General features: G+C 39.0%; 2 protein-coding genes across 2 annotated transcripts in view; both read right to left on the reverse strand.

The window, feature by feature from the left end:
* LOC129774920 (zinc finger SWIM domain-containing protein 7-like) overlaps positions 1-14,155 on the reverse strand; it is a 73,003-nt gene extending 58,848 nt beyond the window's left edge. Inside the window, exon 1 of the mRNA XM_055778998.1 lies at positions 13,925-14,155. Within this exon, the coding sequence (XP_055634973.1) occupies positions 13,925-14,024 (100 nt within the window). The 5' untranslated portion in view covers positions 14,025-14,155. The remainder of the gene's footprint in view (positions 1-13,924) is intronic.
* On the reverse strand, positions 1,678-9,962 carry LOC129774916 (WD repeat-containing and planar cell polarity effector protein fritz). The gene is made up of 7 exons (XM_055778994.1): positions 8,716-9,962; positions 7,705-8,440; positions 7,355-7,561; positions 6,491-7,295; positions 2,258-3,441; positions 2,052-2,199; positions 1,678-1,983 (listed from the first exon to the last, which is right to left on the reverse strand). Exons 1-7 carry the CDS (start codon positions 8,796-8,798, stop codon positions 1,901-1,903), a joined length of 3,246 nt encoding a protein of 1,081 aa, XP_055634969.1. The 5' UTR covers positions 8,799-9,962; the 3' UTR covers positions 1,678-1,900.
* Positions 14,156-15,829: the final 1,674 nt, after the last annotated feature.

The following is a 15,829-nucleotide window of genomic DNA, read 5'->3' on the forward strand; positions in this document are numbered from 1 at the left end:
GCTTACTGTATCCGTTTCATAGCCGACTTAGGACTCGTTGATCCCCTGGGTTCATGAAACCGATCTAGTGAAATCTTCTTATCAGCAAAATTTCATGTTTCGTAAGACACACCATCGTATGGTGTGCTTGACCAACTTGGCAAACACTTGGCTGGTATTACAATTCCAAGTTGACGGTCTGCAATGACGTTTTTTTTTAACAGACAATTTTATATTGTATTGCCATTCCTATACTTGGGATACATGAATGACTAGATCTTCCTGTCTCGACAGTTGATAGGCAGCTGGTAGAATCGGCTAAAATAAGACTTGATAAGTTTAAAATTCGGAATCACAAAACCAGTTGTATCTCGAGATATGTTGAAGATACAGAAAATGTTTTTGTATCAAAATGCAGATAATTTACTGTTCTACAGTTTCGATGAATTTCCTTCGGATACTCTCCGTCAAAGTTTGGACACTTTTTTGGTCAACCTCAGCGGCCATTTCATTCCACGATCTCTGCATGACTCGAGTCACTTTGGCATCCTTCTTAAATTTCCGCTTGGCAATTGCTCAATATGTTTCGAATGGGTGAAATTCGGGATGGGAGGATTGAGGTCTTTTTCAATGTAATGTGATTTGTCCAAAACCCATCTTCACGTGCGTTTCGTCTTCCATCAGCATATATCCTTTGTAATTCGTCAAAACTTTGTTCTACAACTTTCTAGCGCGTCTTTTGATCCCCAGATTATGCCTCAGCGTCCTGTTTGGTTACTTGCAGGAACGGAAATAACGATAGCCTTCTCGCATACGGATTCTTCGTATGGTACTTTGGTTACAGTGTTTTTGGCGATGTCGTAGTCCGAGAGTCCCGGGTTTGCCTTAATTGTTTTCTGATTCATCCGTACAACAGTTGCACGTTCGCGGAAACATTTCAGCATATCATACACGGTCGATTTAGCCACTCTCAGCGATTTTAGTACCTGACCGGTTGTCCAAAATAAAAATTATTCTCTCTTCCATCCTGTACAACTTGAACTTGATCCTGTGAACAGTGATTCCGGGTTCTAACTGAATCAAACCTTAGTTGTATAGTGTTAGTGTATAGTGTATAGTGTTGTAGTGAAGGATCAATATTCCAGTCCCTTCAGATTGAATAATTTTCGATTGTGCACAAGAATAAACTCCTTCTAATCGTACATTAGTGCATCTAAGTACGACCCAGAAGAACTTCGAGAAAGCCCAACTCTGGTTTAAACACCAATTAGAAATTTCTCACGATGCATGTAAAAAGTTCTGCAGCCACGCACGACTCGGCAATAGTAAAAAAAAAATTAAGATGCAACAGATTCCCTAGATCAGCTTGAACTTGAATGGCGTTAACGTTCCCTGTGGAACTTTTGCCGTCTCAACGTATGCATTAATTAGCATCATTTATTAATACTTAATTGAGATTTCTTAAGCCAAATAACACGCCTCGGATGTATTCTGAGAGGCAAGTTCTAGAATACGCGTGACCACAGTGCAAGTCGAAGCAAATTTCTTTGACGAAAAATCCCCCGGCCAGAACGGGAATCGAACCGGAACACCCGGCATGATAATGTGAGACGCTAACCACTCGGCCACGGGTGCACTTTCCTACATCAGGCACATTCCAAATCAATTTTCATTTTTTTTTCAATAAGGAACTGCTGCTCAATACTATATTTTTTATTAAATCATTTTGAGTAACCGGATAATAAATATACAATAGAGTTCTCATCTAACAATAATACAAGTTTCGTAATATTTACAAAAAAAACTTTTTTCTAACAGAAACAAAATATAAACATTTAAAATACTGATTTAGCTTCACTGGACGGATGCGGAACGGTGCTTCGTCACCGTTAACTGGCAGATAATTATTATCTGAGGTTTTTCACACCACACCAAAATGTACCACCTTAATGTTGGGAATTTTTTTGCCCTCTTTGGGGTTTTCCTGATCGTTGTTGCCAATATCTAAAAACGAAAAGATTCATTAACCACACATCAAATAAAGGAAAAGGTAACGAAATAAGATTAGTGACCTTGCATTGGGGTAAAATCCTTTAAATAGTCATCATTCGGATGGCACAGTGGTAAACTTTCTGCCAATTCCCGCTTAGGGTCGGCTATCAACGGATTATATCCTGGTTTGCGCGGTTTATCTGCAATTTTCTCTTTTCTCGGAATTTCCTAGAATGACACAGTTTTGGTTATTTACCCTGATAAATGTTCATGATGGGGCACTTACCGGCACAACCGCGACGGTGACGGTATCGGAGAATTTTACCTTATTCTTTTCGCCACTTTCCTTTTTCGTCGAGGAAGACGACGACGAACTAGAGGGTCCGGCGGTTGCAAACGAGGACGCATTTGTATTGTTGGAAAGAATCGATGCCGTCACGGTTTCCTTGCGTCGCTGGGAGCGTGTTCGATCGAACAAATTCAGCGGCTGTTGGTGGAATTTGGGCTGAAATTTTGACGGTATATTGCCGGATATCAGCGGATACTGATGAATCACAGTCCGAGGTGCGTTGTTAGAGTTGGAACTGTTCGGAATACTCCGAAAGTGAGACTGCGAGGAGAACCATGCCCTGCGTAGATTCTGGCCAAAATCCGGTTCGTCTTGTGCCACTGGTATACCTATGGTTTGATCAAGTATGTTTGTGGACGGATACTTTAGTGCATTCGGTGGCTGCAAGGAATCGGTTGGTTTCGGTACGACGTCAATGACCACATGATGACCACTGGGAGGGGGTCGCGCTGCAGGATTGCCCATAAATTCTGCATAAAATGGTTGTTGCGTTTGATTGATAGGTCTTTTGGATATATCGAGTTGCTCCATCGAAAGACTACTAGCCGCAGAAGTGTACAGTTTGGCTACTTTTTCGCGAGGGTTCAAACGGCTTCGAACGTTACCCCTCTGAATCGATGATCCGCCATAGGGAGATGAATTATCCGGAAACGATAACAGATTACTCGAACTTAGGGATCTTCCTTTCAGTTTGAATTGTGAGATTCGAGTTTGCTGCTGTTTGGTGAGTTTCAATGCCGTCGCCGTTTGGCTTCGCTGCATCGTTATCGTCGGTGGCTCATTCGGCACATATGGCAATGGTGGTCGGTCGTTGTTGTATTCACTATTCGTGCGCTTTTTTGTGGTGGACGTCCGAGTGGTCAATTTGATGCTACCGTGATTATTGCTCTCGTTCGTTTTAGGCAACGGTGGATGCCTGAGAGTACCGTTCCTAATTTGTGACGATTTCGAAGAGCTCGATGAGGTGGAATATGATTTGAAGCTGGTGCTGTCTTGGTTTGTCGTTTTTCCCAACCGAGGCAACGGCAAAGGTAAACTTTCATGCTCCGATCCATCGTCCTCTCCCTCGTCATCGAAACTGTCCGCGCACAGCGAGCAAGAAGAGTGTGAACAAAGGGAATCTAAAACGAATTGTTAATATTCAAACGCTAGTGTTTCTTGAAAAATAAATATCCATCAGTAAATGGGAGCATTCGCTCTGACTCTCCAGAACAGCTATACTAATCCTACGACCCAGCGAGTTCTTCTGGTTGGCCCATCTGGTAGTACTTTATTTTAAACTATATGGTTTGTGTAACAATGACGAAAACGTAAGGAATAATTAATTATTTTTTGACTTACGATTACGTCTTTCAGTAATGGTACCAAATCAGAAAATAGGGCAGGTTTTTGCGAAAAACAAATATCAAATGCAGCGTTCGTTTTGCTGACAATGTAGAAAATATTGCAATTTAGGCTCCGCCCATTTTCACTTTATCGAGTATGAACAAGATATTCGCGATTTCATAGCATTCACGAATCATCAGTCATCCAGCTAGCGACTAGACACTGGTAGAGAGTGCTTTTGTATATTTGCGCCACGTCTGTACTAGAGCGTAAATTTAAAATTTCGAAAACGGAAGCATTACATCTGGGATTTTGAGCCTCAATACCCATTTGCCGGCTGAGTAAAGTGGTAACACTCTTTTCATTCGCTCAAAAACTGTTTTGAAAGCAAACTATTGAAATCACGAAAAAAAACAATAAATATTGTTGAAATCAGAAAGATCTATAAATCTGCTTGAAAGTTCATCGAAGTCAGGATTGGTCAGCGGTTGATGCAAGTCGTCGGATGGCCTATAGCACTATAAATATTGTGCTCACCTCGGTCGACCTTAGGTTTTGTTTTACTACCGTGTTGTTTTTATTTGTCATCGTCTTCGATTTACAATCGTACAGACTGAAACTTAAATTACGTCTCTAATCCTAGTCTTAAAAGTATTCTTAGACATACCAAAATCGAGAACATGGTAAACTGCGTCAAATGCTCTCAGACATGAGTTATACGGGCCATTTTGTCCGTAACTGGTTCTTTGAAATGGTAGATTGATGACGGGAAAACTCCAAAGGGTTCGCGTTGGTACATTAAGCTTTATCTGTTGCAGCAGCTCCGAACAATCAATATTTCCCTCTATGATATCGAATACTAATGTTTGTTGGAGTTCAAGTCGAAGAGTTGATAAGGTTTACAAACCGTTGAGCATGCAACGCGAAATGTAGTCAGGCATGTTTACAGGATCGCTCCATGGAAGTTGTCGAAAGTCATACCGAATGAATTGCTTCTGTATTCGCTTCAGCTTGGCAACTATGTGTTCTGGTAATCCCATGTGTTTCAATTTCCCAATCAAGAACTCATGCGGAACAGTATCGAAACCTTAGGAAAAATCGACGTAAATGGAATCAACCTGATTCCTGTTCTTGACATCATCAAATAGCACACGATTGTAACACATTAACTTTGTTATCGTTGTTCTGTGCTGTACAAATCCGTATTGTTGCTCTGATATCAACGAATAGGCCGTTCTATGCAGTATAGCATGAGTCATAGTTTCAAAAAGTTTTAAGTGAGCATAGAATCGATATTCCGCGGTAATTTTCGACGCGATGAGTACTGCCCGATTTGGGGATCGGATCAATTGAGCTGCTTTCCAAATCTACGGAAGTGTCTTCTCAATGAGTGATTTGTTGAATATACTAGCAACTAGAGATTGTTAACCGGTTTTAACGGTAATACCGGGTCATTTTTCATTACCGAAATACCGGTAATTTTACAATCAATAACCGGTAATTTCGGTCATTTTCAATATATAATACTTAATATAATAATATTCGCCTTTATGCCGCTTTGAAATATTACTCAAGAATTAAAATAAGATCGAAAAAACATCCGGCAGTGTTATGCCGATTCTACGACCTCCGAGCTTCAGTCCAAAAAGCGCTGCTCAATCTGAAAACGAGACACAGGATAGGCTTCAGCGATGAAAAACTGAGAGCGATAAAGGAATTGGAAGATGCCCTCGAACCAGTTCTAGTCTCTGTTGAACTACTATGCCGCAAAACTGCACTCTTTATGAAGCTGACGTATGAAAGGTGTTAACGTCCAGCCCAAGCTCAATGTATATAAACGGATTAATGAAAGCTCTTGTCTTGTTTTCGTACAGAGGGAACCAGAGGTAAATACATGGCAATGGTATTCAATGCTCTTCGTACTGTACGCCCAACATCATCGGACTCTGAATATGCGTTTTCCTTTTCTGCAAATTTTGTTAGTGAGATACGATCTAGATTAGAGGACGACAAACTTAACATTAATTTTGTCCATAAAAATTACTTTAACCAACAAACAAACTTGCAAAATTTTTTCTTGTAAACTAATCATTATCAATAGAAGCAGTTTCTTCATGAAAATGTTTTATTTCATAGTATTATCACCGCGCAATCATAAATGAGTGGATTTCCGAGCGGACATTCGTTTATATACAGATTTGTGTTATTTCAATACCCTGTTTTCAAAGCAATTTTTGAGCTATTGAAACATGTTTTCGGGTCATTAATTACCAAATATATAACTCTTTGACATTTTGTTATTCGAATGAAGTGATTATAATACCACTCCGTTCAGTCGGCAAAGAGGTACTAACGTTCAAACCTTGAACTATAAGCGTCACGCTCTAGTTTAGAGACTTTGAACTTACACCGTGGATGGTGAGATTGAACTTAGCCTTACAAAAGGCCAATTTGGAAAACTACTTAACACTCGGCCTTGAGAAAGACCAATTGGAAAAACCCGCTGTCGCTGCCATCTCGTCGCTAGCATGACTGATGAATCGTGAATGACCTATTGGTGACATTTTTGGATCGATCAAATCTTTGTTTCCCTCTAGTCATGAGTAACATGGGCACACGGGGACACCGACACGCCTTCGCGAAAATCTCTCCTAGACCTTTTCATCTGAGATCGCATCGCGTGAACTTCTGGGCATACCTTCACTTTTTATAAAGATTTCGGTTCAAATTCGGTTGCCTTTGCTTTTCCGCTATCACTAATAGTGCCTAGAAGAGGCCTATCACAACGGCAGAGGGTCAGAGCTAGTTGCTGGTTTGTGATGGAATTACATTAGCTATACTCACGGTCACTGTCGCTGCGATCTGTACATATCCGATTGATGTCATCCACTTTCTTCAGCGCTTCCTTCGCCAGCTCGACGTCCCCGTCAGCTTTCGCTTTGTCGTGCAGTTTGAGAAACAGGTCAGCATCGTTGATGTCGATTGCGAGACTAAATGCCTTATTGTAGGATTTGTTTCTTAACAGGTAATGGAAGAAACGAAGTGTAATGTCGTTGACTTGGTCGCCAAACTCAACTTCAGTCTCATAACACAAAGGTTTCACAGGTACCAGGAAGCTTCCGAGAGCTTTCTGCAATTGTAACTCTCGCTCCGTTCCCAACGGTTGCTTGAATACATAGTTTGCTATTCGGTGCAACGAGAGCAGGCACATCGCCCCATATGTGTCCCAGTTCAGACTTAAAAGAATATTTATAGCTTTCTCCACCTGATTTAGCGAGATATATTTGTGGATTAGTACATCGGCGGTGAGGCCGGACGTGTGGACGTCTCCCTTCAGTCCACTGCCACCGACTAGCCGCAAGCAACCGATCGGCCCATTCTCGAACGCAAGCAACAGAAACGAGTCCGTTATCGCGTGCTTTTCAAAGTGTTCTGTGATTTCTGGTTTTTTGCTCCAGCACAGTTTGGCAAGATTTGACGGATGGGAAAAGTAGTTCGACAGATCCAGCGTATTCGAAGGCACAATCTCCTCGCTCATTAGCTGTGTCCTCACGCAGGAAAGAGCGATATCGAAGCATTGAAATTGACACTTCTCATTCGCTATCATCATTACGGATGAATCACTGTGCCACGAGACAAACATTGGGATCTACAAATACAGATTTCGTTCGCACTTTCAACCTTCGGTAAAATGTATATTTAACTCACAAATGCCGCCTTCACGAGATGGGTGATACCCCGTCCTTCATCGAACAGTATGATCGATCCATCGATGCAGCCCAGCATAAGCTTTTCGTGATCCGGACTGAAAGCGTTACAGCAGACCTGCGTTTGTAAGGGGATTGATGTCACCGCCACTCGGCGCATTTTCAATTTCTGAATTTGATATATACAACTGTCTATTGTCACATCTCCCTGAAAAGCATAATAAGTTTTCAGACGGTGCTCATTTGCACATAATTTACTCTACTTCAAATTGCTGCGAAAAAATTGCCCTTGAAAAAATGAGCGACATAATGCCATCAACACATCATTGTACATTTCGAGAAGCTACTAACCTTTTTCGAGACCTTCTGTTCGACTGAATGTATCTGGAAGCTGTTCATAAGTGAGAAGTCCACTGAAATGGGATCATACTCCGTCCAGTAGTAGCAAAGTAGCTCCAGCTTGGCTCCGTTCAGTTTGTACACGTGCATATTGGCACGGTCCTGATCCTTGACAGTCGGCCTCCATGGATAGACCTCATTCTGGGAAGACTTAGTCCACACAATAACCAAATCTTGCGAACCGCTGCACACAAGATGCTTGGGAATTTTTCTAGCCGTTGGTCCGCCAATTATCACATTGCATATCTTCGGTTCCATCAGACCGACCTTCTCTAAATTATTCCTCTTCGCCGTTGGCTTCTGCAGGTGCACGAACGTAATCTGATTCTCATTGTACGAAATCAAAATGTGCGTTCGGGTTATGATAACATCCGTGATTTGTTCGGAAATGAGCTTCCCGACAAAGTATTTATCGAAGTAGATACGAACGATGTCGCCAGTGAACGGATTGATCGCCACATGTATAATCAATCCATTTGAGAGCATAATCTGAAGGATGACATTGTTCTTCCACTTACAGAATACTATCTGTCTTTGCCTCAATTCTTCTTCCAGTAACTTCAGAGCATTTCTTAGTTTATTAGGTTTTTTATTATCCACGTTCCACTTGAACCCCCTAGATTCGAAGTATTGCCTTTTGCCCTCCGCGTATATCGATTTAGCACTTTCAGAACGCTTCTCGAAATACCTAAAAAGAAAAGATTGAATGTCATAATGGCTGAGCGAGTTTTATCGCCACAAATGGCTAAATATCGTGAGAAACGCCGAAACGTCTTCTTCTGGCAGAAGAATGCCCGCAGACACGCAAGGTGAGAAAGACAATAGCAATCCGCAATCCAATGGGAAAAATCTCTCGTAATCGATTAGGAAATCTTCCCCGAGTTCTTCTCCAGATCGCTATTATCACACACACCTTACGGTGTGCCCTGCGCATCTCATCAACCACGAGCTGGGACTACTTACTTGCAAGCTCCCAGATCGGTGTCCTTGACGGCGATGTCATCCTTGATGGACCAGAAACGTAATTCGCTCAGCAATGTCAACATTTTCCGATGCGTAAACACAAACCACTTGCAGCAACATCGAGACGATCAAATATTACATTCTAGCTCGGAAACCAAACTTTGCACTTGGAAATTGTACGGCAACCAATGGAGGGAAACAATATGCGAACGAGTGCAACTAATATTGACCGTAAAACAACATCATTCGTCACAAAAAAAAACAATAAAAACGAACGAATTGTGCGAATACCAACCTGTTGATCAGGGGGCCATCTTTATTTTCAAACCTCTTACGCGAAGTTAGGCTTCTGTCAAAATTGCTCAGAGCGCGAGTGAAAGAGAGGTTTGTGCCAACGCTCCATAAACAGCTACCTAGGTATGCTAATTGGATGCTCGCAATTCGGGATATAGAAGGTCTGGTGTCGCCGTCCAACGGATTTTATGGTTGTATGGTGGAAATATAAACAAACCGTTTTTCAACTGAACTTTAAGTGCCGTTTTTTCATGAATTCTATTGCATTTTATGAAACATACAAATACGTTGTGATAGAGTCGAATTTGCTGAAGCGATTTTCACCACTTATACCATTGTTGTATTTTCTGATACACAATACGGAATCGAAAAAGTGTATTTTTTTTAGATTATCATTCTCGAAGACAGTTATAAAATTTCAAACATGAATGAAATCATTTTGAGATGTTGTTTGCATGGTCAGGTCACATAGTCCTTATATTTATGTAATCATTACTAAAAGAACTCGTGAATCTTTTCAACGCATCCTATGAAAAGGGGACTTGAAAAGTTGAACAAATTGCCCTAACAATAACGAAATATGTCTATGTAAGTGATACTGAAACATAGGATCAAAACGTTGAACATAGCTGTTGCTCGATTTTAATCGTCGTTGGTGATTACGAATTAAGATTTTGGGGAGAAATATCGTAACCTTTTATCGAAGTGGGTGAAATCGAGGACCTCGAATGGCTTAGAAATTCGGGGGTTCGATTTCCGTTCTGGTCAAGGAAAGAAATTCAGCCGTTGATTTCTATGCTTAATATGATTAATACTCAACGCAATTATTACGCTGACAAACAATCGCATAGAAAGCTATTACAGACTAGGTTGAGTATAGGTGAAAGTAATCTATAAGTTTCGTTTCCATTGGAAAAATAGGCGCTATTTGATACTCAACGACCAACGAGTATAATTAATTGTATATGGTTCAACAGCTCGAATCATATACTGTTTTCAATAATTCAGATATTGTTATTTAAGTTGAATGCTAGCAGTGAGTGCTCCCGTCACCAAGTGGTTAGCGTCACACATTATCATGTCGGGGATTCGATTTCCGTTCTGGTCAAGGATTTTTTCTCCAAACAAATTTCTTCCACAGTGAAAGGTCACGCGTATTCTAGAGCTCAACTAAGTATTACTTATAACATTGATGGAAGTAATACCTACGTTGTAACAGCAAGTTTTTTTTGTCTTTATTATAAAGATTTTCAGTGTTAAGCTGGTTCATCTCTTGATTTACAGCAAAAGTTGCTATTGGAACGTTGATGCCAAAATTCACTGTTGGGATGAAGCAGGGGATAGTAACTTCAAGCAAAAAAGTGGGGCCGAGTCGAGATTGCTTTTATGTAAACAGTGAACTTTTTTTACACTCTAAAAATTGCACCGACTTGCACTGACAACTGAATGGTATTGTCAATTTGTGCGAGATGCCTCAAAACAGCTGGGAATAAATACTGTTTATATACAGTAAGTTGCATTTAATGCGACGTTTGGATTATTGGCCAGACCTGTAATGCTTAATTGGATATTTTTGTAAACATCTAGTTTGGGGCCCAAATTATGGCGCCACATTGAAGTTGCCACCAGACGTAGACACTATACAACTCACATCGTCAATGTTCAATTACAAGCCAAAATCACCTCCAAAGCGACACTGAGTGGCGCCTCGGCATGTCGTATAAAATTTAAATAACTGTATTATATTGTTGTTTATGTTCGCATCATAAGCAATGAACACACATTTATTTTCCACTTGCAACAGTATTCACGATGATTGGATGGATGAATATACGACTTATACATGCATCTAGTGCGACTATTGTCATGCGTATATACGATTTACTACAGACAACCAAAAAACTAATGGCGGAAAACGTTCTTGATGATTATAATAATTATTATAGATTTTTGTTAATACATGTATGTTTGGAATATTACGTTAAAAATTATTTTTAAGTCCGAATATTTCCGGATTCAAGAAAAGTGTTTAACTTTCACGTTGCTTTTTTTATTTTTAACTTTTAAGAACGGAAGATTATCTGTTTGCCGATCTTTTGCGTTCTGATAAACATAGCGACAAAAATAAAATAGTTCAACTTCGTCATTCAATTGCACTTAACTCAAAACTGTAAACATGAGATTATGAACTTGACAAACCAAGCTGCCAAGTATGCCAACCCACCAAACATCAAATCGTATATAGAGCATCGAATATCTGATATTTTGGGTGGTATTTGATGCACCCAAATAGCATATACAGTAAGTTACCTCTAATCATCGACATACCGAGTCACTACTCAGTGTCGCATTAGAGTTGATTGGTCTGTAATTGGACATTTACGATGATAGTGGTACAATGTCTACATCTGGTGGCTTCTTTCAATCTGGGGCCATACTTTGGGTGCCAAACTCGATGTTTACAGAATATCCAATTAGAGATGAAAATGTCCAATTATTTGTGTCCCATTACAGGTCCGTCCAATTAACTTAATGTCGAATTAGAGGTTACTTACTGTACAATTATTAGACAATACCTAATAACATAATAAGTCTGTTGTCATACGAATATACGTTCATCACTGCTATAAAAAAATGGCGAAAAATATATCAAGTAAAATGTTCGGCCCGGGGAATCACCATTTTTGTATGTATATAGAACTTTTATAAACATTTATGTTTGTACAAATAGGAATTAATCAATTGACTTTTAGGGATATAAATGTTTGATACGAGTGGTGGCAACGGTTATAAAATTACTCCGATGGGATCTCGTACGGCTATCTGAAATATGATTTTAGGGCAATTGAAGCTCTTACATGTGATACGAAAGAGTTACAATCGGATACGTCATTTCTGATTGTTTATTGTGCTTTAGTGGAAATATCGCAAAATTTATATAGAAATGGTTAATTAATATTCAGTACTACATGTTTCAAGTAATCAATAACATGAAGTAAAAAATTTCATTCATATTTTAACAATTTAAAACTGCCCAGCAAGCATTAAATCGTAAAAAATTCGAGGGGTTGTATCCGAGACACGACCGCTTAGAACGTAGGACTACGCAATCTTTTTTCTTTTGAAATTTGATGGTTTATCATTTCGAATATTATTTGCGAATACGTCGAAATTTAATAAATAACTCTTTAGTAAAAAGTTCCGGGACCCTGAGAAGGTTTAATGGCTTGCGTAGTTTTGTAGAATCATTTCGAGAAGCAACGATCATTTTTTGCCTTTGCGAGAACAATACACTAATTGGTCATATGTCGCAATTTGTTTCTTTATATCAATGCACGCATTGCACTGAATATTAACGAGAGGCATCTTCCGTGCATCGCCATCAAAGACGAATGAACTGTCTTAGTTTCAAGTGTCTATAATTCGAAAGAAAAAGAAGTGCATCGTCATTCAACAAGCATCAAACACGCGTCCAACAGATGCACACAGTTACAGTGCTAAAAATGAAATATCGCGATAATGACCGTTTCTTGATTCTCGTTCAAAACCGTCAACAAAGTTTTTCTAAGTTTCTATGTTTCGCGCAACGAAAACAAGCAACACACAAAAAACCAAACACCAAACATGTTTAGAAGCGACCTATAATCATTTGCACTCTTCTCTTTTTTCGCCTTCTTTGCCATGACTCGGATGGTTGTGTTAATTGCAATGCCAGATGTACTTCAAGTGAAATATTCGCTAGCGTTCACAGCTCGAGGGGAAACTTTAAACACAAAACGAGCAGAATAAGCGACCTTTGTTGTTTCGGGCACAGAAAGATTCTGAGAATTTTCCTCAGAGGAGATGCAATACTTATACGCTAAAGCTTACTTGCTATGCAAGGGTGAAGTTTACTTCGCAAATTTTCTCTTCCCGCTATCCCCCTTCGTTGTTTCTGTTCTAGCGGCTGCATAAGATACCCGTTATTGACAGCTCTGTTCGGGAAAGTACACAAATGGACAGAAGGTCTACCGATGGCTCGCCTTCGTTTCATCCACACCGAAGGAAACGATTTCATTCGTGGAATCTGAACAAATGAAGCATACAAGTTTGCGTCAAAACGTGCGGTCCTTAATGTGTTAAGAGGAACTTCGATTATATCTTTCGAAACTAATATTTTTCCAAACTTAAATACAATTTCTTGCATTTCTATATACTGTTTCTCGAATTAATCGGCCGAATGGTTTTCAATGTTTTTACTAAAATTAAAACAGATGTGCAATTTAAATAAAAATTTCCGATTTATTGTCTTTTTTATAGTAAATAGGCTCTTTTAATATGTTTGTCGTGTTATACCGCCATGTTCAAAAAATTTCATGAATTTGCTTATAATTTTCAACAACTTTCCCAAATACATGATTATGCTAAAACTATATGCTTATGAGTCACGTTGAAATTTTTTGAAATTTCTCGTTTAAATAAGTAAATTGTTAGGCTGTATTTTTTATGTTTGTCCGTAATGACAGAAAGTTTGTCTACAATCATGAGAATGCCCATTTTTTCGTGTACAATCACAATGCGCATGCTTTTGCATTTAAAGGCTGATTTAGACGATGCCAGTCAGCGCTCTAGTTGAAGTATCCAGTGAATAGAGAACAGACACTCTGTTCAAGTTAGAAGCCAATTACTTGTTCGATACCGGTACAAGTAACTTGAACAGAGTATCTGTTCTCTGTTCACTGGATATTTCAACTAGAGCACTGACTGGCATCGTCTAAATCAGCCTTAACGACTTCGCATTTGGCGCAATTTCATACATTAGAAAGCATTGTACATCGAAATATTGGATACATAGTTTCTATTCAAAAACAAGCAATAGAAATAACTATCGACGCGCCCTAAAGCAATAGTCGTAGAATTCGTGAGATGTACTTACGTTCTTTAGAATCCGAGTTTGAACAATTTGAAACTGATCTACTGATTCGTGCAAGTAACGAATCCACACAATCGTAAAACAGATATGCCTCTGAAGACATTGATTTCACACAATTGCACTATAAACAACACAAGTTCATGGGAATATTGCACAATATGTGAATTACCAAATGTAGTTTATTACTTGGAGAATACTATTTATTATTCACAGATAGTAAACAACACGGATAGATTCCAGATGAAATAAAATGAATATCCCGCCACTGTAAATATTGCTATCGTTTTCGTTGAATAGGGCTGTGATTCTTTAATCCAAGGCACCTAGAAGTATATCCTAAGGTGGGCCAACTTGCTAAAATCACTCTTCACCCATATTGGGAGTCTACTGTGTTTTGTTGGTAAACAAACCACAATACGCCTGTGCCAAAGTTCGCTCATGATCAGTCTGTCTCTTTCACGCTTCAAGCAAATAATTCCCCTTCTGCTTTCTTCCGTACTGTTTTCATATACCGCTCCCCTAACCCTAGGTAGTGCGGACTGAATCAAAACGGCTGTCAAAAAAGATCCAATTGAAATGTCAAAAAAGATCCAATGATCAGGAGTGTTATTTTTCTTATGATAATCAACACTATGAAAAAGGTATTGTTATCAGAGGCAAAAATAGTTAAACTTATAAAATGAACGAACTACATTTTTCCGTCAATTTTTCAATTGACCATTGCATCTCTGAAAGAACATCTTATATTGCAAGGTATCAGAACCTGACAGAATATAAACAACCTACGAATAACGCTTAGTTCACTCCAAGATTTTAATGTGGGAGCAAAATTCAACATCGGCGAATTTCGATACATACATACATAGCAAAAGTGAAATGTTTTGAAGGCGTTATTTTCTAACCTCGGTGAAAACAGCTTTGCTAATGAAGTTAACCGAATGAAATCCGCTTAGTTATGATCCGCTAGTCCTGGTGATGACTATACCGCTAAAGCATTCAGCACTTCGTGTTGATGATGGACGTTATCTTCTGAGTCAACTACCGGCTTAATTGTGGAGAAGGCATTACGGTTTCTCACGAGGTTTCTTTTCCGGTTGAAATGTAACGTATTTGTAACCTGTAAATGTGTTTGAAAGGTTTGCTACACTTTTGGTTTTCAATAATTGAAACATCGTACTTACTCCACAGATACGGGAACCCTTATTCGGAACTAGTTTGTCGTCTCCGAAAAAATCAACCCAGCGCGACTGTAAATACGTTTCCGAGGGTATACGATAAAAGCTAACGCGAACATTTTCACTCATATTCGGGCAGCCTTTCACTGAGCAACACATTTTTAATGTCCACTTTTCCTGATATAACATTTCTCCGAACGAAATAAAAACAAACAAAGTCACAGTCACGTAAATGTTTACTCCTGCGATTTGAAAACATTCCATGAAAAGTGAAACGAAGAGTTGCCAGATGATTTTTAAAAAAAAGTCTGTAAAAATATGTGAAAGTCTGTTAAAATGTGGAAATGTCTGTAAAAGTGTGCGGATCTGTAGAAATGTCTTTTAACGTTAATTTTCATAGATTTATTTATATTTTGTACATCGCGATGCACTTAAGATTGTATTTTGTACATTATTGTATATTTTGTATATGTATATTTTGTATATATACAGCCATACCATGCCAAACCGATATAGTGGTTCTCAGATTTCGATGAAAAGTGGTAGTTTTGTTCTTTATCGCAAATGATTAGACCCGTATTTTTTTTATTTTTTCGTTAGGGTGACCATTTCCATTTTAGGGTGGTTCGAAAAATAATTTTTTTCACACTTTTTCCCAAAACTGACTTTCTTTTTAAAATTCATAATTTCAGAGCCACTGAGCCGGTTTAGATTATCGGCATATCTAAATAAA

Source organism: Toxorhynchites rutilus, chromosome 3 (genome assembly GCF_029784135.1).
Source record: "Toxorhynchites rutilus septentrionalis strain SRP chromosome 3, ASM2978413v1, whole genome shotgun sequence".
Classification (NCBI taxonomy): Eukaryota; Metazoa; Arthropoda; class Insecta; order Diptera; family Culicidae; genus Toxorhynchites; species Toxorhynchites rutilus.

Coding starts and splice junctions, on each gene's coding strand:
- LOC129774916 (XM_055778994.1), bottom strand. CDS start 8,798: ATGTTGACATTGCTGAGCGAATTACGTTTCTGGTCCATCAAGGATGAC. Junction 8,441..8,715: donor ACCGATCTGGGAGCTTGCAA/GTAAGTAGTCCC, acceptor TTTTCTTTTTAG/GTATTTCGAGAAGCGTTCTG. Junction 2,200..2,257: donor TCACCGTCGCGGTTGTGCCG/GTAAGTGCCCCA, acceptor GTGTCATTCTAG/GAAATTCCGAGAAAAGAGAA.